The 24734-nt window shown below is 42.6% G+C and overlaps 1 protein-coding gene across 1 annotated transcript; it reads left to right on the top strand.

Moving 5' to 3' along the window:
- The first annotated feature begins 333 nt into the window (after positions 1 to 333).
- LOC100770044 (sperm motility kinase X) lies at positions 334 to 1142 on the top strand. Its single transcript, XM_027420872.2, is given in 2 exon segments — positions 334 to 954; positions 957 to 1142. Coding segments are annotated over 2 exon segments (807 nt in total).
- Positions 1143 to 24734: the final 23592 nt, after the last annotated feature.

The raw sequence follows: 24734 nt of genomic DNA, 5'->3' as shown, positions 1-24734 counted from the left end.
GGCGTCTTCCCCTCCTGATGGGTTCCTTAGTCAAGACAATCAGCGTTTTGTCCTTTGAAATGGGGATCCTTGTTCTCCTGACTTTTTTGTTTTTCTTTTTCCTTTTCTTTCCTTGCTGCTCTGATCCTTCATTTTTTTTTCCCATCCACTGTGTTTTCCTGTGCCCATGAGGCATATCCTGTATCTTGGGGGTGTCTCTGATGGCTAATCTTAGAATTTATAGTGGGGACAAGACTTACTAGAAGGGATTTACTTTCTTCTCTCTGCCATCTTTACTTGTTGCTACCGGTCACTTCTACTAGGAGAAGCTAGAAGAAGCAAGGTGCAATGACGATGACAAGAAAGCTCACAACCAGTTCCTTTGAAGGACTCACCCTGGCCAAGGATTATTATATCATGGGCACCCTAGGTGAAGGGGCCTTGGGAAAAGTCAAAGTGGCTCTCCACCTTGTGACCCAGACTCTGGTTGCCATCAAAATACTGAAAAGGGGCACGAGTTCAGAACCCCTGATCAGCTGTGAGATTGAGCTCCTGAAAACAATACATCATCCTCACATAGTACAGCTGCTTCAGATCATCGAGACCAAACAGAAAACCTACCTGGTGATGGAATGTGCCTCCCGGGGACCCCTGCTGAAACATGTCACTCAGTGTGGACATCTGGGCGAGGAGGAGGCACGTACTCTATTCCAGGAACTGACTTCAGCCATCAAATATATCCACAGTCACAATATTGTCCACAGAGACATCAAGTCTGAGAACATCCTACTGGATTCAGAGGGGCACATCAAACTCAGTGATTTTGGTCTGGGGAAAAGATTGACCGCTGGGGAAAAGGTCAAGGGCTTCTGGGGCACGACGGAATATTGTGCCCCTGAGGTGTTCGGTGACACAGAATATGAAGGGCTTCCCACTGACATTTGGAGCCTTGGAGTGGTTCTCTACCTTCTGGTGACCGGATATCTCCCATTCAAAGAGATTGATCACTCCAAGATAAAGTCACAGATTCTATCCCGAAACTGTTGGATACCGACTCACCTCTCGCCAGAGCTTCAAGACCTACTGAACCGATTAATGTCAGTGGATCCCACACAGAGGCCCCTCATCGAGGAAGTTGTGGCACACCCGTGGCTGCGCCATGAGGAAGACTCACTGACTCCCTTGACAGAAATCCCGAGAGAACCAGACCCCAACCTTGCTTTCCAGATGTTTTCAATGGGATACAAAATTCAAGATATCAAAGATGCCTTGAATCAAAAAGAATATACACGTGTCATGGCAACCTATTTAATTCTTCAAAAGAAGCAAAGGCAGCAGAGAACTGACCATGATGGAGGGCAGGATGATACAATGGCACCTGAAAAAATTCCCAACCTTCCTCTGCCTCTAAGGAGGGTGTCGAGTGCCCCTAGCCTTCCTACCTCCACTTTGTCCTCTCTCCCTGAGCTGACTGGAGATGAGAAGAAAGGATGGAGGACACACAGTGAGCCTACCACCTTTTCCTCTCTCAAGAAGTCTCTCCGGAAAAAACACTCCCCCAAGCATGACTCTACGTCTCGCCTCAGAGTGACGACATACAGAGAGATTGAGTCCATGTCTTCATCAGTAACAATATCCTCTATGTCCATGTTCTCAAACTATGTCAGCACCCAAAATGTGAGCACTGAGAGCTTTAGGACAACAGACACGGGTATGACCACATTCTCCCAAGAGTTCACATCCAGGAGCTCCTTTTCCAGTGAGCAAGCCCAGGGAGAGAGTGAAGACCCTCCAAAGCACCTCCAAGAGTGGAACCAGAATGTGCCCAGAGTACCACGGAGACAGCGGGGCAGGAAAAGCCTGAAGAAGAGGATTTCCCGAGCCTTATGCAGCTTGTGTTGCTGCCCCCAAATGACAAAGAGACAACACTTGGGCAAGATCAAAATCATGGCAGCCAACGAGGAGGCTCATGGAGACAAAGATACAGGCTAAAAGAAGTAGGTGGGACAGCAATGATACCTTTCTCCAGTCCGTTCCTCCTCCTTTAACATAGCCCTAGCATACACATTTAGTGGGTTGGTGACCTGTGTCTATCATCCCAGAGGGAAAATCCCATTCTGCCCTCCCTCCTAGTAGAAGTCCTCATAACTTGACCTAGATGTAGGCAGACAGTAGAGGATAGTAGCCCGAGGCTGGGCAAGCATGCAGGAGGAGGGCTGGTGAAGAGAGCAATGGGGCAGGCACTCAACTCAGGAGGAATCAGACAGAGGGCCCATCCCAGCACAGGGCCAGCACAGCCAAGCAGAAAACCTGCATATTTCACCTAAGAGGCCCCTTTCTTGTGTCTGTTTCAAGTGCTGTTGGACGCACTGTGTTCCCTGGAGGCTGACACCAGAGAGTGGGAGCAGTGTGCTGAGGTTGCAGAGAGGCGCAGGAGAGAACCAGGTAGGAAGTTCAGATGGCTGTGTCAGTGGGAAGCTGTGTCCACATCACAGGTTGAAACTAGGGGCAAAGCATTGTTTTTCCCTAAGGACTGAGGGAAGATTCTGGGAAGAAGGTCTGAGCTAATGATCCTTCTGCCTTTCCCCTGTAAGGAGCTCCAGTGCTGGGCAGTGTTCCCAGTTCATTGCTCTGAGCAGGACTCAGAAACTCTGGGAGAGAAGATCCATGGAGTGCTGGTGATTGCCAAGGAAATGGAGAAGGAACACCAGACTTCAGAGAACTTTCCATGCACAGTGAGAATGTCACCTGAGCTACCTGCCTCCAGGTGTACCCATGAGCCACAGAGACAGTGGGGCTGGAAACAGAGGACCCGGGAGAACCTGACCTGGTGGGTGTGTCCAGAAGATACATTGCTGACCAGGTCAGAGCAAGCAACAAAAGACTGAAATGCAGCGAGAGTCCATCTGGAGTCCAAAGGTAAAGACAGAGTAGACAGGGACGGCTCAACCCCACAGCTCTGGTTCAGGCCTCAACAGCATCCTCAACAGCAGCCTCAGCCATGATGAGAGAGATCTGGAAGCCTTCACAAATCACCCCAGCTCTAGTGTCTGATTGTACACATTGTTTCAAACTTGAGTTGTTTGATCTGTATTCTTTCTCTCTCAATCTCTCTCTCTCTCTCTCTCTCTTGCTCTCTATAATCTGCCTTGTACATAGTGATGCTAGAGAAGCTTGCTTGAAACAGAGAGGATTCACATTCCAAACAAGGTAATTTCATATTTTGTGTGACTTCCCCTTCTGTAAACACCTAGATGTCCCTCCAAATCAGCTTGCTCTTGTCTCCACCCCCACTGAAACATTATCCTGCTCTACTGCTTCATAGGAGCCCTGGGAAGCCTGTATGCATCTTGTTCTTCACTTTGCCCCAGGGCATCCAGCCATGTGCAAGGTGAGTCTGACCTACTGAGTGTCCTTTGAGAAGACCCAAGGTGAGGTCTGAAGTGTTTGCCACTGGAGTCCAGAGAAGGAGCCAGTTACAAGTATTTCAGGGGTTGATGGGAAAACCCATGAGATCCCATGATCTGACAGGGTGGGCTTTCCACTGGGAGGCCCACGGTGACTTGCCACGTTCCCACCAAGCAGAAAGACGCAGAGAGCCTCAAATGTGGTTAAAGAGGAACTGTATTCCTCCAGCTCCTGATCCCACTCTCTAGTGCAAACTATTTGGCTTTTTCTCAACAGTTTTACCACAAAGTGGGGACCTAGCATGCACAGGTCCTTGCCATCTCTGCCTCTGCTGCTGCTGCTGCTGCTGCTGCTGCATTATCTCCATTGCAGGCTGGGAAAGGCCAGATGCTTCTGATACCAACATGTGAGAATTCCAAAGCCTCGTGCTGTGGAAACTGCAGAAAACCACCAGGAACATCACTCAACATGGAACCAGGCCCGAGGCCAGCCTCATATGCAGGAGCCTGGGAAAGAGCCACCTTTCTAATCACAGACACCCTGAGTGGAAGAGGGGCACACAGGTGATGCCTTCCTGGCTCAGGTCATCGGCAATGGGTGGTCAGTCACTGGGTGATGCATCACTGAACTCTTTGTAATTCTTACCAAACCCCTCCTTATTCCAGTCTCCCTGACAGAAGAGGCTCCTGCTGACTAACAGGGAAGTAGAGGCAGAGCCAGAGACACACATGTGAATGGACTGAGAACAAGAAAAGAAAACTTGTTCTGATCCTGGGAGCTCCTAACACCTTACCCTGACCCCTTTTCAAGGGAGATCACTGTCTGAGGCAGCTTGGAGAACTTCCTCACTGAGGGCAATTCCTCTCTGTTTTGGCAGAAGGAGGAAGGTGCTTCTCTAGTCCCCTCCATCCACCGCCTCTATTGCTGTGTGCATGCAGCACGGAGTCTCATCTGATCTTACTGTCCCTTTGGTCACCTAGGTGCAGACACCATTTCCACAGTAAGAAGACTCAAAGATGGCCAGACATACAAAATACTGACAGTCACTTTGGGGGCTCTCTATGTTTGTACCACCTACAGCAGTGACATCAACCATTATCTGCAGAACAGAACCGTTTTCAAAGGACCCAGATTTTGAAAGCCAAGTTAATGATCTTATTATGTATTGTGTGCCTGGGTAAAGATCAGTCAGCCAGGATGTGCAGAGAGAGCTGGGCACCACATTGTGCCTGCAGAAGTGTTACCAAGAGTGCCACACACAGGAACCCAGGCAAAACTTCTGTATCTGCAATACAAAGCTTATTCTTTTCCTTTCAAAGTAAATCTTATTGTATATTTAAGCCCCAAGTGCCAGTATTTCATGATACATCAGGTAATCATACAATTTCCCCAGGTGATGAGAACCACTGTGATTCACAATAATCCACCACAGTCACTGTGTCGAGAAGATCTCTGATTTCTTTTTTTTTAATTTTTTAATTTATTTTTATTTAAATTAGAAACAAGCCTGCTTCACATGCCAATCCCATCTCCCCCTCCCTTCCCTTCTGCCCTGCCCCACCAGCGCCCCACCCCATCCCCCCTCCACTCCCCAGGGAGGGTAAGGCCCTCTATAGGGGATCCCCAAAGTCTGTCATATCATCCCAGGCAGGGCCTAGGCCCCCCAATGTGTTCAGGTTGAGAGAGCATCCCTCCACATGGAATGGGCTCCCAAAGTCCATTCACACGCCAGGGATAAATACCGGTCTATTACCAGAGGTCCCATAGATTTCTGAGGTCTCCTCACTGACACCCACGTTCAGGGGGGACTGAATCAGTCCCATGCTGGCCTCCCAGCCATCAGTCTGGAGGTCCATGAGTTCCCCATTGTTCAGGTCAGCTGTTTCTGTGGGTTTCACCAGCTCAGTCTTGACCCCATTGTTCTTCACTCCTCCCTCTTTGCAACTGGATTCCAGGAGTTCATTAAGTGTTTAGCTGTAGGGAGGGTCCCTAATCACAGGTACTGCTGACCACGCCCACAGGTATGCAACAGGGGTTTAAGAAGCAGGGAGAGGGGCACTGGGCTCTCTTGATAGGCTGAGTGAACTAGGAAGTATTTCTGGGTCCGTCCTTGTGTATTTTCCTATAATAAGCTGTCATTATTAACCTATCTCTGACTACATCTTGTATTCATATCTGGTGTCAGGAGATTTGGGACTGAATTTGAACCCACAGGTGGGTCGTGACCTGGGGAACTAATATTAACCCAGCCGGTGGCTGGCAGGGTTTGGGGTTTATCACCCTGCCAATCGGCGCTTGGGTAACCTTCCTCTTCCCCTCCCACTCCATGGTGAGAAACATCCAAGAGCACTCCTCGCCACCAAGCCTCTCCCGCACCACCCGCTCACACTGAGAGGAACCCTCTGCCGCCGCCTTCGACTCTGTGCTGGTCACTGTTTTCAGTCCTCAGGTGTTAAGGGACTCGGCCTCCCTTGTTGCCACTGCGGTGATAGCGACCACCATTACTGCTGTCACCCCGGGGGCTTCAGTCTGTCTCCCAGTCCAAGTGTGGTTTCTGCCCTGTACCTTCCGTGGGTTGTCCCAACCAGAGGCCCCTCTCTGCCCGATCCGCCACCGTGGCCACCGAGTGGGCAGTCCATAGCGCCAGATACGGCTTCCCTGCCCTGCCCTGCAGGTTTCCAAAGCCCTTCCTTTTAACAAAGCCCATCCCGCCTGTCCGTTCTAACTGGGTCTGAAAGCCATTCAGATATTTTGCAGATGGTTTTGAGAAAAAATTAACCATCTGCAGCTAAACTCCGTTTCACAGTACACCTGTGCCACCACAACCGGCCGCCTGTGCCACCTGCTGGTCAAACATAGCTACTGCGAGCTAAAAAGGTAAAACCTTGTATTTAACCTGGTAATAATAACTAAGGTTTATTACCCTGTAACAATGGCAGATAATCTGACAATGCAGACCACTGGGAATATTCCTGCTTCTTACGTGAATACGATGTTAGAGGAGGTTTATGACGAAAGACTCCAACTCAAGCCCAGCCTGATACCCACCAGCATGTATTTGAAAGTCACTCTGGCCACTCACAGCTCTGGGACAAAGAACACATGAAATAGTCGGTCATGATGACCAGTCTCTGGAAATTGTTATTATTACTAGTTTCTATTATCTTCAACAACTGTCTGGTTTCTAAAAATTGTTATGGCTTACCCTGCTCCAGAGCACCCAAGTTTTGAAAATAAGTATAAGCCACTCTGTTCCCAGAAAAAACACTAGCTGTCACATGGCCTTGCAGGTGTAAAAACCAAAATAACATTCCAAACTCCTCGTGGGCAAAACTGTAAGTTCAGTTCCCACCCAATCAGTAAATGACTCGTGTATGTTATAGCCAATCAATATGTTGTCATACTCCTGCCTAGTGACCAGAAAGATATAAAAAACTGCCTGTTTTGGAAACTCGGGGCCATTCTCTTCCCAGGGAATGACCCCAAAGTGTTGGAATAAAATCCTTTGCTTTTGCATCAAACTTGTGTCCTGTGAGTCACTCTGTGAGGTGCGTCTCCCAGAGTTGGACTTCACTTCTGGGTCTAACAATGACTTGCCAGTAACATACCTATATATTATGTTAGTGGTCAGCTTCATAGTTCAGATGATATCTTTAACCAGAGGACTGAGATACAGGGAAAAGCACAAAGAACTTGTACGAATTATGGGCAGCTTAGACAGTTGGATGCAAGATATAAAAGCCAGCAGGAAAACTTGATCTCTGAAATGAAAGACATGAAACATTTACAGAAAGAGGTTAATGAATCTGTTGCCACAAGCCAAAAACTAGAGTCTAGAATTGGATATTTAGAAGGCAATTTACATGCCATTTGGATACTATCTAAGGATGAGAATATTAAAGGTTTAGAAGCACATGTAAATGAAGAAACAAGAAAAAAATAACGATTCTATGAAATCCTTACAATCTTATATGATTCATGAGGATCAATCTCTCAAAGAGACAGTAGTTGCAAGGCTACAAGCCTTGGATGACTGTTAATCGGATTCCTCCCAATGCGATGCACCTATTCCAATCAAACATCAGGCAAACCTTCCCAAGGTGGTTATGTGCACACCACTGGTCTTCCCAGAGACTATATAAGAAAATCTGTCATCTAAGAATTATCCAAATGGCCAGGTCACATATCAATGGGAACCAATACAACTAAAAGATTTGAAAGCAATTAAGGAGACTTTTGTCTCACATAGCCCTTATGTGAAAGAATTATTAAATTCATGGGCAACTTTTAATAGAGTAACGCCCATAGATTGGGAATGCCTAATATCAGCTATACTTGAAACTCCATCTCAAATACAATGGAGGTCTTTATGGAGGGAGAAAGCAAAAGCCCATGAGCTTCAAGGCTTAAAGAAAGGTTATGAAGCTCCCAAAGATAAGATTCTTGGTGAGGGTATTTATGCTGACCCACAGACTCGGGCGGAATATGATGAGCACATATTGTCCTTATGCAGGACAGCATCTTTAAATGCCTGGGACAAGGTTCATGAACCAGGAAAAAGAGTACAACCCTATATCAAGATAACAAGGGACCGACGGAACATTTCACTAACTTTTTACAAAAACTATCCAGGGCAGTAGAGTTACAGGTAGCAGATTCTGACTCTAGAAAAATACTCACACAATCTCTAGCTTATGAAAATGCAAATCCACTATGCCAAAGGATACTTTTGCCTTTAAAGATCATATCAGCACCACTGGAAGAGTGGGTCTTGCATACAGCTAATCTCAAGTATAGTGTCCAAGATACAGAAGCTTGGATAGGTGAGGTGATCTCAAAAGGTTTAAAAAGACACCAAGAGGCTAAATGTTCTAAAGGTGATGATGCGGAAGCTTGCAAAAAAGAAATTCCAGAGGTCTAAAAAGACACCAAGAGGCAAAACACTCTAACTGTACTGAAACAGGAACTTGGGTAGGAAGAGCAATTCCCAGAAGGTCGAGAAGGTATCAGGATACTAGATGTTTTAACTGTGGCAGAATAGGACATATTGGGAGGAATTAAAGGCAAGGCAATTCCAACAATGTTTCATATAGAAAGCCTCTGCCTTCTGGATTATGTAGGAGATGTGGTAAGGGCAGGCGCTGGACCAATGAATGTAGATTGACCAGAGACATACCAGGAAACCCATTACAATAGGGAAACTCCTTGGGGGGGCCTCTCGAAGTCCCCATGTCAACAAAGGTCTGGTCATTCCCAGTCACTGTGGAGGACAATCTCTCACAGGATGAATAGATAATACACTGCCTGTTGTAAAGAATAATACCAAACTGGATGGTAGTTTGGCTAATGAGAAGGAATTGAACATAACTGGAGGAGACAAAAAAACGCATATTTTGGCAAACTTCTAAAAAGGATTAGAGGCCTTAGTTAAAAGCAAAAATAAATAATAAAGTTATGACCAGTTTGGTAGACACTGGGGCAGACATAACTATTATTACCCAAAAGTCCTGGCCTCAGAGTTGGTCCCTACAAGAGGTGAATGTTTAATTTTTAGGGAATGGAACTTAATCTAAAGTATGCCAAAGTGTGAGGTAGATTGTCCTATAGGACTGGAAAGGCATAGAGGAAGGTTAGAGCCATATGTAGCAGATATGGCAATAAATCTCTGGGGTCATGACCTTCTGCAGCAATGGAATACCCAGATTAACATTCCTCCAGTAACAGATGCAAATCATATACAAGCTCTAGATGGTAGACACAATATAGTAAGGCACTATGGAAAACAGATACCAACTATCCAGGTTGTACGTGCACAAAGTACAAATGCTAAACCTACAGAGGAACCAAAAGCTCTACCCTTAAAATGGCTAACAAATGAACCTGTCTGGGAAGGACAATGGCCTATGACCTCTGAGAAGCTAGAGGCTTTAGAAAAGCTAATGTAGGAACAGCTACATGCTAGGTATATAGAAGAATCTACCAGCCCTTGGAATTCTCCTGTATTTGTTATCAAAAAGAAGTCTGATATATGGAGGATGCTGACAGACCTGAGAGCAATCAATAAAGTAATTCAGCCTATGGGCTCTCTATAGCCTGGAATGCCATTGCCTTCCTTGATTCCTAAAGGATGGCTGATCATAGTCATTGATCTAAATGATTGCTTCTTCACTATACCATTGCAAGTAAAGGACAGGGAAAAATTTGCATTCACGGTACCTACTTATGAAAATTCACAGCCAGTTAAGAGATTTCAATGGAAGGTTTTGCCACCAGGAATGTTAAATAGTCCTACCCTGTGCCAACACTTCATATAGAAACCTTTGGAAATAATTCGTAAGAAATTTCCACAATCCATAATATATCATTATATTGATGACATATTGTTGTTGGATTCTAAGAAGGAAACATTAGAATGGATGTTTGAGACAGTAAAGGAAGTTCTGCCTCTCTGGGGATTACAGATTGCCCCAGAAAAGATACAAAGAGGAGATTCCATTAATTAGTTAGGTTATAAAATAGACTTACAAAAAAATCAGGCCACAAAAGGTACAAATAAGAAGAGATCATTATCAAACTCTTAATGACCTACAGAAATTGCTAGGAGAAATTTCTCAACTACAGACAATAATTGGAGCAGAAGGACATGATTTAAAGCATTTAAAAATGCCCCTAAAGGGGGACAAGGACTTAAACAATCCACGAATATTTTCATCTGAAGCCAGAAAAAGAATTACAATGAGTAGAAAACAGAATACTGGACACACACGTAGACCGTGTAGATCCTAATCTAGACTGTATTCTGGCTATTTTACCATCTAGAGAATACCCTTCAGGGATTCTGATGCAGAGGGAAGATATTATATTAGAATGGATATTTCTGCCACATAAACAATAAAAAGCTAAAGACGTACATAGAAAAGATTTCTGATTTGATTCTAAAAGGCAAATTAAGACTTCATCAACTGACTGGAAGGGATGGGGCAGAAATTATAGTACCTTTAACTAATGAGGAAATTTCCTCCTTATGGAAGGACAATGAATACTAGCAAACAGCTTGTACCAACTTTTTGGGAACAATTAGCAACAATTATCCCAAAACTGACAGAATTAAATTCATAAAAAAGACAATTTGGATCCTTCCACATATTGTAAGAAAAACACCTAATCTCTTGAGTCCCTACCTTCTACACATATTTGAACAAATCAGGTAAAGCAGGATATGAATCAGAAGATATAAGTAAAGTAGTTCAAAGTCCATATAACTCTGTACAGAAAGCAGAATTATACATAATTCTTATGGTACTCATCGGCTTTACAGAGCCTCTCAATGTACTTACTGATTCTCAATATGCAGAGAGAGTCATTTTACACATTGACACTGCATAGGAAGCATGCTAGAAGCCTCAGAATTTCATAAGAAACACCATGTAAAATAGCAAAGATTTAAAAAAGGATTTCTCTATCACTTGGCAACAAGCTAAGGAGATAGTGAGAAACTGCCCTACCTGTTTGTTCTATAATCAAGCTCCATTGCCAGCAGGATGTAATCCAAGGAGCATTCAGAAATATGAGGTCTGACAGATGGATGTCTTTCCCTTTCCAGAATTTGGAAATTTAAAATATGTAATCATACTATAGACACATTTTCAGGGTTTCAATGGGCTACTGCCCTTAGCTCTGAAAAGGCTGATTCTGTTATAACACACCTGTTAGAGGTAACAGCCATTATGGTTATACCTGCACAAATAAAAACTGACAATGCTCCAGCATATGTTTCCACCAAATTGGAACAGTTTTTCAAATATTATAAAGCATGTAACTGGTATACCACACAATCTTATGGGACAAGCAGTGGTTGAGATATCTAATAGAACACTAAAGGAGATGCTCCATAAACAGGCAGGGGGAACAAAAACTCCCAAACACAGGTTACATAATGCTTTATTAACACTAAACTTTCTTAATGAGAAAGGACAAACAGCTGCAGAAAAACACTGGACTTATAGAAAAAAACTGCTGAACTGAATCAGCCGGTATATTTCAAAGATGTATTGACCTCTGCATGGAAACCAGGACATGTGTTACATTGGGGAAAGGGTTTCACCTTTGTTTCCGAAGGAGAAGAAAAGTTTTGGATACCATCAAAACTGATCAAGATTCGAGTTGAACAAGAAAAACTTCTCGATGAGAAGTAACAGGTCATCCAAGATGATATATCGCACAATACTGTATAGAAACCTCACAAAGCAAAGGGAAGTGTTTTGTTTTTATCTCCAGAAAGAAAAAAGAGATTGCATGGGTGGATACTAAAAGAACAGGGGATAGCTATCCAAAAAGAACCATCAAACAAAAGGAATTTGCCATATGATAAACACTACAGCTGCATCTTTATAAAATCTGTTTCTCTTTACTTCCTAGTCCCTATTCAAGTAAACCAATGCTGGCATTAGAGTTGGATTTGGCCTTCCTCCTCTAAATCCAAGCATGTTGCTAAAATAAATTCAGAGTTTCTGTACTATATCAAGAAGCCAATTGATGGAATACAGAATAAGAAAAATTGGGGACTGTCATTTGTCTATTCTCGGCTCTTTCTCTAAAACTATAAATTGCCTCATAATTATTATTTTCCTTATTGTTGCCCTTCCCGGTATGCATTACATATAAAAGTTAAATTTTCTCTGCTGACATTAATGCTTAAGTTCCCAACAGCAAATAAAGAACTTCCTAACATCAATCCTTGAACTCTCTGAAAAGAAAATGGGCCCTACTTCATCGAGTCTACTGGATACAACTGGATCTGTTTGGACTAACAATCGCCACTCTAAACTCTGTTTGGACTACATCAACTCCAAAACAGCTAGATGAGATGGTGCATGTTCTATTAACTCTGGCCAGAGCTTCAGGTGATAACTTCAATCAACATAAGGACTTCAACCTAGACCTTCAATCAAGCATCTCCCGCCAAACACAGACTAGATACATATGTTGCAGATAATCCACTCAAGACTTTCACTACTCTAACATTTTCTTCCTACTCCTACAGGACCCCATGAGGCTATCAACCCCATTTCAGCAGGAAGTAACTCAAAGAATACTACATCCCCTTTTCCCCCTTTCCCCACAGTTGATACTAAGGATCGTGTACACCTAATTAGGGCTAGTTTCCTATTGTTTAGAGTTGGGTTTGGAAGGAAGTGTTCAGGCTTGGACATCTCTTTCAGATGACTTTAGAGTTTAGATGAAATAGATATAGTTAGGATGTGATATAAGTAGATTATTATATCTTGTAATTTACCTTTATGATTATAGATAACTTACACTGTTATAGATCCTTGTATGATGTAACTTATGTATAATTTGTACACATCCTCTTACTCTGTAAAGTCTTCTCTCTACTTAAGATGATGTATGCTCTTAGATATGTTAAGACACTTTGTATACATTTTAGTTTTGTCTCAAGTTTAAATCCTCCTTAGACTAAAAGGGGAATTGTAGGGAGGGACCCTGGTCACAGGTACCACTGACCACGCCGACTTGGGCATGGTCACCAGTATGAAACAGGGGTTTAAGAAGCAGGGCGAGGGGCACTCGGCTCTCTCGATAGGCTGAGTGGACTGGGAAGTATTTCTGGGTCCATCCTTGCTTATTTTCCCATAATAAACTACCATTATTAACCTATCTCTGACTACATCTTGTATTCATCAATATTTGGCTGAGGTTGTCTGCCTCTGCTTATATCAGCCACTGGATGAGGGCTCTAGGGTGGCATATAAGGTAGTCATCAAACTCATTATTGGGGAAGGGCATCTAAGGAAACCTGTCCACTATTGCTTAGATTGCCAGTTGGTATCATCCTTGTAGATCTCTGGAATTCTCCTTAGTGCCAGATCTCTCCTCTATTCTATAATGGCTCCCTCTATTATAATATCTCTCATCCTGCCCTCCTCTATTGTTCCACCAACACAACCTTCCTGCTCCCCCATTTTCTTCTCTCTCCTCCTCTTCTCCCCCTCTCTTTCTCCCAGCTCCCTCTCCCCTCCCCCCATGTTCCCAATCTGCTCAGGAGTTCCTATCCCTTACCTCTTCTCTGGGGTACCATGCATGTCTCTCAGGGTACTTCCTGTTTCCCAGCCTCTCTGGTGGTGAGGATTGTAAGCTGGCAATCCCCTGATCTATATCTAAAATTCATATATGAGTGAGTACATACCATGTTTGTCTTTTTGTGACTGGGTTACTTCACTCAGGATGGTTTCTTCTAGTTCTATCCATTTGCCTGCGAATTTCAAGATTCCATTGGTTTTTCCCCCTGCTGAGTAGTACTCCATTATATAAATGTACCACATTTTCTCTATCCATTCTTCAGTTGAGGGGCATCTAGGTTGCTTCCAGGTTCTGGATATTACAAATAATGCTGCTATGAACATAGTTGAACAGATGTCCTTGTTGTTGGAATGTGTTTCTTTTGGGTATATGCCTAAGAGTGGAGTTGCTGGATCTTGTGGTAGACTGATTCCCATTTTCCTGAGGAACCACCATATTGATTTCCAAAGTGGCTGTATGAGTTGGCACTGCCACCAGCAGTGGAAGAGTGGTCCCCTTTCCTCCACATCCTCTCTAGCATAAAATGTTGTTGGTGTTTTGATTTTAGTCATTCTGACAAGAGTAAGATGGTATCTCGCAGTGATTTTGGTTTGCATTTCCCTGGTGGCTAAGGATGTTGAGCACTTTCTTATGTGTCTTTCAGCCATTTTAGATTCCTCTATTGAGAATTGTCTATTTAGTTCTGTACCACACTTTTTAATTGGATTAATTGGTGTTTTTAAGACTAGCTTCTTGAGTTCTTTGTTTTCAGATTTTTTTAATTTGAATTAGAAACAAGATTGTTTTACATGACAATCCCAGTTCCCTTCTCCCTCCCGTCCTCCCCTACCACCCCCCCCAACTAAAACCCTACCTATCACATATCCTTTCTGCTCCCCCTGGATGGTAAAGCCTTCCATGGGGTGTCATCAGAGTCTATCATATCCTTTGGGATAGGGCCTAGGCCCACCCCTGTGTGTCTTGGCTCAGGGAGTATCCCTCTATGTGGAATGGGCTCCCAAAGTCCACACCTATGCTAGGGATAAGTACTGAACTACTACAGGAGGTCCTGTAGACTTCCAAGTTTTCCTCAATGAAATCCATTGAGTTCTTTGTAAACTTTGAAGATTAGCCCTTTGTCAGATGTGGGGTTGGTGAATATCTTTTCCCATTCTGTGGGCTACTGTTTTATCTTAACTGTGTCCTTTGCTTTACAGAAGCTTCTCTCTCTCTCTCCTCTCTCTCTCTCTCTCTCTCTCTCTCTCTCTCTCTCTCTCTCTCTTTGGTTTTTCAAAACAGGGTTTCTTTGTGGCTTTGGAGGCTGTCCTGGAACTAGCTCTTGTAGACCAGGCTGGTCTCCAACTCACAGAGACCCACCTGCCTCTGCCTCCCAAGTGCTGGGATTAAAGGTGTGCGCCACCACCGCCTGGGCAAAGGCTTCTCATTTATTAATTATTGATCTCAGTGTCTGTGCTACTGGTGTTATGTTCAGGAAGCAGTCTCCTGTACCTATTCATTCAAGGGTACTTGCCACTTTCTCTTCTAAAAGGTTCAGTGTGGCTGGATATATGTTGAGGTCTGAACAATTTGGACTTAAGTTCTGTGCATGGTGATAGATATGGATCTATCTGCAGTCCTCTACATGCCAGCATCCAGTTATGCAAGCACCATTTGTTGAAGATGCTTCTTTCCATTATATAGTTGTAGCTTCTTTGTCAAAAATAGAGTGTTTGTAGGTATGTGGGTTAATAATCAGGGTTTTCAATTTGATTCCATTGGTCTGCCTGTCTATTTTTGTGCCAATACCAAGCTGTTTTCAGGACTATAGCTCTATAATAGAGCATAAAGTCTAGGATGGTGATGCCTCTGGAAGTTCCTTCATTGTATAGGGTTTGGTTTGTTGTTTTGGCTATTCTAGGTCTTTTGTTTTTCATATAAAGTTGATTATTGTTCTTTCAAGGTCTGTGAAGAATTGTGCCAATATTTTGATGGGGATTGCATTGAATCTGTAGATTGCTTTGGAAACATTGCCATTTTTACTATGTTGATTCTACTTATCCAAGAGCACGGGAGATCTTTCCATTTTCTGGTATCTTATTCTTCCTCCTCTTCTTCTTTCCTGATTTTTCAAGACAGGGTTTCTCTGTGGCTTTCGAGGCTGTCCTGGAACTAGCTCTTGTAGACCAGACTGGTCTCGAACTCACAGAGATCCACCTGCCTCTGCCTCCTGAGTACTCAGACTAAAGGCCTGTGCCACCACTGCCTGGCCTAATTTATTTTTTTAAAGTCTCAAAGTTCTTGCCATACAGGTCTTTTACTTGTTTGGTTAGCATTACCCCAAAATATTTTATGTTGTTTGTGGCTATTGTAAAGGGTGATGTTTCTCTGATTTGTTTCTCTGACCATTTATCACTTGTACAGTAGGGCTACTGATTTTCTTTAGTTAATCTTGTATCCTGACACTTTGCTGAAGGTGTTTGTCGGCTGTAGGAGTTCCCTGATAGAATTTTTGGGTCACTTATGTAAACTATCATAACATCTGCAAATAGTGAAAATCTGACTTCTTCCTTTTCGACTTGTATCCCCTTGATCTCCTTTTGTTGTCTTATTGCTCTAGCTAGTACTTCAAGTACTATATTGAAGAGATATGGACAGAGTGGACAGCCTTGTCTTCTTCCTGATTTTAGAGGAATTGCATTGAGTTTCTCTCCTTTTAGTTTGATGTTGGCTGTTGGCTTGCTGTATATTGCTTTTATTATGTTCAGGTATGTTTCTGTTATCCTTGATCTTTCCAGGACCTTTAGCATGAAGGTGTGTTGGATTTTGTCAAAGGCTTTTTCAGCATCTAGTGAGATGATCATGTTGTTTTTCTTTTTCAGTTTGTATATATGGTGGATTACGTTGATAGATTTTTGTATATTGAACCATCCCTGCATCCCTGGGATGAAGCCTACTTGATCATGGTGGATGATTTCTCTGATGGGTTCTTGCATTAGATTTGCCAGTATTTTATTGAGTATTTTTGCATCAATGTTCATGAGGGCTATTGGTCTTTAGTTCTCTTTCTTAGTTGTGTCTTTGTGTGACTTGGGTACCAAGGTAATTGTAGCCTCGTAAAAAGAGCTTGGCAATGACCCTTCTGCTTCTGGCCCTGGGCAGAGAGAGAGAGAAAGAGCATGTTAATTAACAAAATCAGAAATGAAAAGGGGAATATAACAACAGACACTGAGGAAATGATAGGGTGGATGTTATATCTCTTAAAACCATGTTGCCAAAATGAACCTAGGTTTTTATCAGTCTGAATCTTAGACAAGAAGGCCCCCAAATTAGGTGAAATCCTTTCACTTAGACAGGGACTCTAAGGCTTTCAGCCAGAAAACAATGTGTGTTAGTACTAGTATTAGACCAACAGATTCACATCTGGACTGCCCAAGGAGCTCTGGAGCCACAATGTGGTGTATTACCACAGGGGACCTTCTAATTTTCTCCAAGGTTCAGTCTGTTGCCTTAGTCAAAGTTTCACTTTCACATCTGTCATTATGTTTTCCAGTATGAAGTATCCATGAGCAATGTTCATGGTATGCAAAAGTTTTGGCAAGAATTATTTCCTTGAAGAGAGTATGAACCTCTCCTACTGCAGATACTCAAACTTCATCACTTCTCATCAGCTCTTCTTCAGTCCATGATGACATATATGTCATGCTTGGTGGCAATTACCTGGAAGGATTGTGTATTATCTGTGTCTTCCCATGACTTCATGATCCCAACTCAGATACAACGAAGACGGTGTGTAGGGGAAGCTGTAGCCACGCCTACTTAGGAGCTGGCTACAGGTGTGCCTGACCACGCTTGCGAGGGCGTGGTCAGGGTGATGTAGAGTGACTGCGTTTTCTCTTTTGGTTTCACTTTGGTACTTGCTAGACAGACTGCTGCCACGTCAGCTGGCTAGGTCGCTCTGTAAGTAAGGCTTTTCCCTATTAAATACCCTTATATTTCTACCTGACTCCGTATTGGTAATTTCCCACTATATCTGGTGTTAGGCCCTACAATGGTGTTCATCACCTCTCAGAATTTTCACTGCCACTTGGGATTCTGAGAGGAAGTTGCTATGTGGACTTGAACAAATGAGCCTCCACCAACCAACCGTCAAAATGAACATTTAATTTGTTCAAGGGTTTCTTTATCGCAGGGATTATCACTCCTCTTCTATTGAAAATGATCAGTAAGTTCATTAAATAAAGTTAGTAGATATTTTTAGAACAATTGGAGGAGAGTTCATAGGCATAAATTCCTACAGTTATAAAAGAGAATCTACAATCTGATTTCCATAATGGCTATATTAATTTGACATGCCCCACAGTAATTAAGAGTCCTTGTCTCTCCACATCCTCTCCAGCATTAGTTATCAGACTTCTTAATGATTGGCATTCCAAATGGGGTGAGGTGGCATCTCAAAGTAGTTTTAATTTGCATTATCCTGAAGGCTAGGGTTATAGAACACTCTTTAAAATAGTAAGTAGCCATTTGTGTTTCTTTTTTTAAACTGTCTATTCAAGTCATCATTCTACTTGTTGACTGGCAGTTTTCTTGTCTTTTGTATTTAATTGCTGCAATTTTTCATGAATTTCAGTCCTTAGCTCCTTAGCCTCTGAAGTTTTAGGTGGCATAGATTTTCTCCCACACTGTGGGCTGTCTGTTTGCTCTGCTGCTAGTTTCCTTTGCTGTGCAGAGATTTTAATCTTCATGCCATCTCATCTGCTGAGTTGGGGGACTAGTTCCTGTGCTATTGGTGTTCCATTTCTTAAAAAGTTATTGCCTACCCCAGTGTCTTGAAGAGTTTACCTTTTGATTCCTTCTCAGGGTCTCAGTATTTCAGGTTTGAATTAAGGTCTTTGCTCCATTTAGACTTAAATTTGTAAAAGGTGAAAGGTATGAATCTAATTTCATCCTTCTGCATGTAGAATGGTGTTGTTCTGGAACTATTAGTCTTTCCTCCAAAGTATGGTTTTGCCTCCTTTGTAGCAAATTAGTGGCTAAGGTCTGTGTGGCAATAAGATTGATGTCTGTTGTAGGTTTGCTCTCAATGCTCTTTCTATTCTTGTGACCACAAAGAAAGGACAAAGAAAGATGGTCCTGAATGGGACAGGAGACAAAGGTGGCAGTTCTGTGGCATGGGCTTCACATATACTGATGTCCTGCATACCAGGAGAAGAGCGGCACTACGGATATTGTAACTTTCAGTAGACAATTCATAAAAGTAAAGAGAAGTATTAAATGGGGCCCATTTCCTCTCCATGCTATCCTTTCTCCTGTACCCATTGGGACCCCTGATTTCTTCTGTGAACATTGTGTGGATTCATTACTGGTGACAAGGAGGTAATACAACTATCAATTCTGTGTGCAGTATGCATGTGGAAACTGAGAAATATACCATAGGGACCATCCCAATATCAATAGACACTCAAAGAAGGAGGTTCTGATGGAATGCAGTGAAAGGATGACCTGGTCCATAACACATCACTGGAGGTAATGTTGTTCATTGCCCACCCTCAAATGCTGCTCATCCCATGGTGTGGGTGTTAGGGTGGGTCCTCTTCTCTCCATAGCAATGGAAGTTTATGACATTGTGAGTCCCCTTGCTTTCAACTGGAAAGGAAAAGGGTAAAGGTGGTAATGGAGAGAGGCATATATATTGTGCTTTCTTCCTAGGTCTTGAACCTTGGAAAAGCACTCAGGTTCAAAATTCACAGTTTGGGGGAGGGGGCTTGTGTAGCCTCAGATAGGACAAGGGGAAGCCCCTGAAATAGGCTTCTTCTACTAAGAACTTCTCTAACAGGTTTCACTAATGACACTTTCTGCCCGTGATTTCTAGAATTGGAAGTGTCATCCACTGATATGATCCTCATGGAGTCATGGGAGGATGGGCAGGGGTCACTGTTCCACCCTGATACCCAAATGCAGCTGTCAAGCTTTGTACCATCAATTGTAGGACCACTGCTGCAATATTTAATAGATTGCTGTCATAATGCTGTATTTTCTCTCCTCCCATGATTCTTTTATTTCATGTGGAATAGAAACCATGAAAAACATGGACAACATTATATAGGGTCTAGTTCATTGGTGATTTCTTCTGAACAGAAAAGTGATTAAAATAAAATTTTAAGAGTCCACCCACATGACTCAGCCATGGAAGCCCCATTACAGGTATTTTTAGACCTCTTTGCAGGGTTATTTATACACAATTGTTAAGGTTATCTTGAAGTGCTGAACAAAGTTGGAAAGGAATATAATAGTTCCCTGATATGGTGTGCCTTTTTATCTCTAACTAAGCTGTCCCTTTGAAATGGAGTCACCTGCTTATGACCAAATACAGAAGCCTTCCTAGATTCTAGATGTCCATGGCAGGCCGGTGGTATTTTTAGTGCCTAAAGAGCTCTGGGATACAATATAGTATAGTAACAGTGAAGACCTTCCACTTTTTCCTAGTGTTCAGTCAGGTCCCATGTCAAAGTCTGTTTCTTGTTCCCTTTCACATCTACCCATAGTGTTTTCTGGTGTGAAGGCTTCACAGACAGTGCTCTGGTTGTGGGTATATTTTATGGCTAGAGTTAGCCGGTCCTGCTGCAGACACTCAAATTCTGTGACGCGACTCATTATCTCTTCCTTAGTGGGTTACTCCATGATGACATCAATCTCAATGGCCTGGAAAGTGTGCATAATATTTGAGAGTCCTCATAATTTCATGATCCCAACTCAGGCATAGTGATGGAGGTGGTCACCATATTCTCAGAAGTTTCACTGCCCCTTGGAACTCTGTGAGGAGGTAGCAGGCTTGTTTCTACTTTGACTTCACCCAAGGAGCCTTCATGATAATCTCACAATTTGCTCAAGGGTCTCTGCATTGAAGGAATTAGCCATGAGATCTCTCTTCATTATCAGTTCCTCACTTTGGCCAGAAATAATCAGTAAATTCACAAGATAAAGACAATAGGTAAACACTTGTGAATCAATTTTAGAAGAGCTTATAGGTCTATATTTCTACATTAACGAAAGATGAATCTCCTATCTGATTTCTATAAAGGCTGCATTAGTTAGCACACCACACTCAGTAAAGAACGACTTCTGTCTCTCCACATTCTCTCCAGCATTCCATTTGTTATCAGGGTTCTTGATGCCATCTCAGCCCTTCCCTCTGGGGTGAGGTGGCATCTCAAAGAAGTTTTAATTTTCATTTCCCTGAAGTCCAGGTATATTGAACAATCTTTTAAATACTAAGTAGCCATTTGCTTCTTTCGTTCTTTCTTTCTCTCTTTCTTTCTCTTTTCTTTCCTTCCTTTCTTGCTTTCTTTTTTCCTAAGCTGTCTATTCAAGCCATTATATCACTTGATAATTAGCAGTTTTCTTGTCTTGGAATTTAACTGTTACAATTTTTCATGGCTTTCTGATATTAGCTCCTTGTCTAAAGTATAGGTGGCAAAGATTTTCTCTCCCAAGCTATGTGCCTTCTATTTGCTCTGCTGATAGTTTCTGCTGTGAAGAAAATTTAAACTTCATGTCATCCCATATGCTGATATTTGGGGCTAGTTACTATGTTATTGGTGTTCTGTTTAAAAAGTTATTACCTACTCCATTGTCTTGAAGAGTATACCTTTTGCTTCATTTTCAATGGCTCAGCATATCAGATTTGAATTAAAGTCCTTGATCCATTTAGAACTCATTTTGTATAAAGTGAAAGGCATGAATCTAACTTCACCCTTCTGCATGTAGAACAGTGTTGTGCCAGAACCATTAGCCTTTCTTCCAATGTATGCTTTTGCCTCCTTTGTCACAAATTAAGTGGAATTAAGTGGGCAATCTTTGCTTATGGTTTCAGGATCCTCTCTCCTATTCCATTGATCTACTTGTCTATTTTTATGCCAGTACCAGGCTGTCTTTACCAGTAAGTCTGTCATATAATTTGAGATTGGATATTGTAATACTTCCAGAGACCTCGAAGCCCTCTCCCACAGTGGCATACTTCCTCCAACAAGGCAACACCTACTTCAAGAAGCCACATTCTAAGAGTACCACTCCCTTTTGGGGTCATTTTCTTTCAAACCACCACAAATGTAAATGCATAGAAATGTGTTTGTTAACCAAAGTGTAAGATATAAAGTGAAGCTTCACAGCTTGGGATTGACTGTTCTTGTGGTATTTCTAAAAGCTCATTGAAATGAATAGACTTTCAGTGTGTGACTAATTGCCCTGTGATATGTTTTGATTTTCAAGTTCTTTACAATAAAGTTTAATTAATAAGTAAGTAACAGTACTTGTGGATGAGTACAGCAAAGGATAAAAAAGAATTATCTCAAAAAAAAAATGTAACCATTGACTTCAAGGTCAGAGATAACCAAGAGGAAATGAGACACAAGGAAGTAGATAGAAAGAAGAAATAAGGATCAGAGATGAAAGGAAAGATACGGAAACTCAAAGAACACAAAGGACCCGAGAAACAAAGTGTCCCTTATTACAAGTGACAAAAAAATTGACACATTTTTAGCTAAACTAAAAAATCATAAACAAGAGACAGAGATTTTTAACAAAAGGCAATACTGAAATGATATTCGGTGACTACAGGAGTCACTAAAGTCCAGAGATCCATTAGGGAATAGGTTGAAAGTTTACATTCCATTAAACTAGGAAAACTCAGAAAAATGAACAAAGTTCTGCACATGTGTAGCCTATTAAAATTGAATTAAGAATGTGGGAAATGTAAATGAAATGGATGAATTTTCCATCAAAGGGTCAAAGGAGACCAAGGAAGTGCCATCTTCAAAGAGATTAGTCAAATCACAATCTGGCAAATTCACTCCCTAGCTAGTACTTTCCAAAACTAACTGTATGAACTCCAGGTTGCATCCTGCTCTCAAAAGTTGCTCTTGCTCATATTTGTTTGCTAGACTTAGAGGGGCTCTGTACCCATCTGCAGGAGTAAAATTTTGGGGCTTGTCAAAACACTGGATTGTACATTGTTTTCTTACATTCCCAGGGTGATTTTTTACATCCTGGTGTCCAAATGGGACTCCATCATCATATCTAGGAGTTGTTGGAACTTATTCCCCTCCTGGGAGGTGAATCCTTGTTGCTATGGCCCTGGGTGAGGAGACATTATTAGCTGGATAAGGAACCAAGGGGCACTGAAAACCTTGAGTAAGTTGGTAAAGCTGAGTGGCCAAATGCTCACTCTACACAGGAAGCAAAGTAATAATACTGGAGTATATAGTACTTCCTTGGTGGCTGGGCACCTGTGGAGGCTCAGAATGTGACTAAGACAGCAGGCGTGAGTTACTAAAAAGAATGTAAAATGAGGATCCAATTGGAATACAAGAGATGTCCAGCGCAGGGGTGCTGAGTGACTCCAGGAAAGGGGGCATCTCCAGCTAACCTTTACCTGATAGTCTATTTGGATGAATGAATGTTCAGATTCCTGGAAGACTACTCCTGAACCAAGAGACAGAAAAAGTGATTTTAGGTATCAGTACTACTTTGGTGGTTTGGACATTGCAGAAATCACGTGAGTGTGACTGAGAAAGATAATCAAAGGTAATTAATATTAGTGTGAATTTCCAGTGTGTCATCCCAGTCTCCTGTGAGGGACCCAGTTGGAGATGGAGGAGGTGAGTGCAAGACAGCTCTTTCTGTGATGTCACGGGGCTGGTCTCCAGGATACGTTCATGTGGCATAAGAAATCTCCTGTCTGAGGCTTCTACCAATGCATCTGGAGCTGGGAAGGGCTACTTGGATGCTTTCTGGGTGTTTTAGCCATAGGAAAGGGGGAGTGAGCCTCTGATGGGGACATAACAGACACAGGATTGGGATGGGAAACATGGCTTTCTCTTGGGTAAAAGGATGGACAGAAAAATCTGAACCAATATGAATAACCCCCTACTGGCCTTCTAGAACACAGGCCCAGTATTAGGGAGACAATCCCTGAACAAAAGGGGAAAACGAACAAGTGAAGACAGGTGTGTCAACTTTTCCTAGGATATCTTAATGACAAAAGCCCCATGAGTCAGATGGAAGTGGATTATGCTCTTTGCGGGATAAAATGGCCTGTGAGACCCTCTTCTTTTCTGAACAACAAAGGCACCAAAGTGACTGAGGAGACCAGAGATGAGAACACCTTCCCCCACTTCTGCTCCTCATCCCTCACTCCTTGGATTAGGAAAGAAATGAGCTGTAACGATATCTCTTTCCACCTGCCGCCTGAGTCCCGCCACCACGTTAGGGCCTCCAAATAACACACGGAGATTAATATTAGTTACAATGCTGCTGGCCAATGACTAGGATTTCTTATTTGCTAGCTCGGTTTTAAGTACCAGCCATAACCATTAATCTGTATATTTTATAAAGACTTACCTTACCAAGGATGCTGGCCTTATGCATCCTCTCTTCCTGGTGATCACATGGCAACTCTCCCTTTCCTATATTTCCCAGAATCCTCCTCCTCTCCTAGTCCCGCCTAACTTGCTTCCCTATTGGCCAACAGTGTTTTATTTATCATCCAATAAGACAAACATACACAGAAGGACTTCCCCCATCAATGAGCAATATTAAAAGGACACCCAAAATCCTCCCTTCTCAACAAGGAACCCCTTCAATCGATATTCCCAACAAGGGAGGTCCCACTGGGTGGAAAAGGGTAGGATTTCTCAATGCCTCCCTTCCCAGTTCACAAGTTTGAATTTCAGTAGGTAACTAAAGTCTCTGACAGAAGATTCACATGGATCAATTCATTGTGCCCCACTATATTACCTGTCCCCATTTAATGTCAATATTGAATATTTGCTCTCCTGATATAAAGAAGGGGATAATAATAACAGCCACCACACCTTCAACAAGTAAACACCCACACTAATACGGGTAGTGATAATAGATGAAAAATTCCCAATTAGCAATCTATGTTGGATAATGGCAATGAGATCCATGGAGACCACATGAGAGATCTTCCACACTTTGTTAAAAGGAAATTTAGAGCAGCAGCAACCAGGTGACAGAATATGGAATAAAAAATTTTTTAATGTACAGTAGGGGATGTTAAACGGGACTACAGTGTTCCCTGGAAGGCAAGAGCACTGGAGAAAAAGTATCCAGACTTAGACAGAGCCCCTGGAATAACCCATGCTACAGTTACACTTTGTAACAAGCCTGGCCAGACATAGTGAGAAAGTTACAAACATTTGACGGTTGGAAGGAGAGAAAGGGATGAGAGGAGAGGAGAGGGGAGG

This window comes from Cricetulus griseus, chromosome 6 (assembly GCF_003668045.3).
Source record: "Cricetulus griseus strain 17A/GY chromosome 6, alternate assembly CriGri-PICRH-1.0, whole genome shotgun sequence".
Classification (NCBI taxonomy): Eukaryota; Metazoa; Chordata; class Mammalia; order Rodentia; family Cricetidae; genus Cricetulus; species Cricetulus griseus.
The sequence above is the reverse complement of the archived record's forward strand: the minus strand, read 5'-3'. Positions and strand labels throughout refer to the sequence as shown.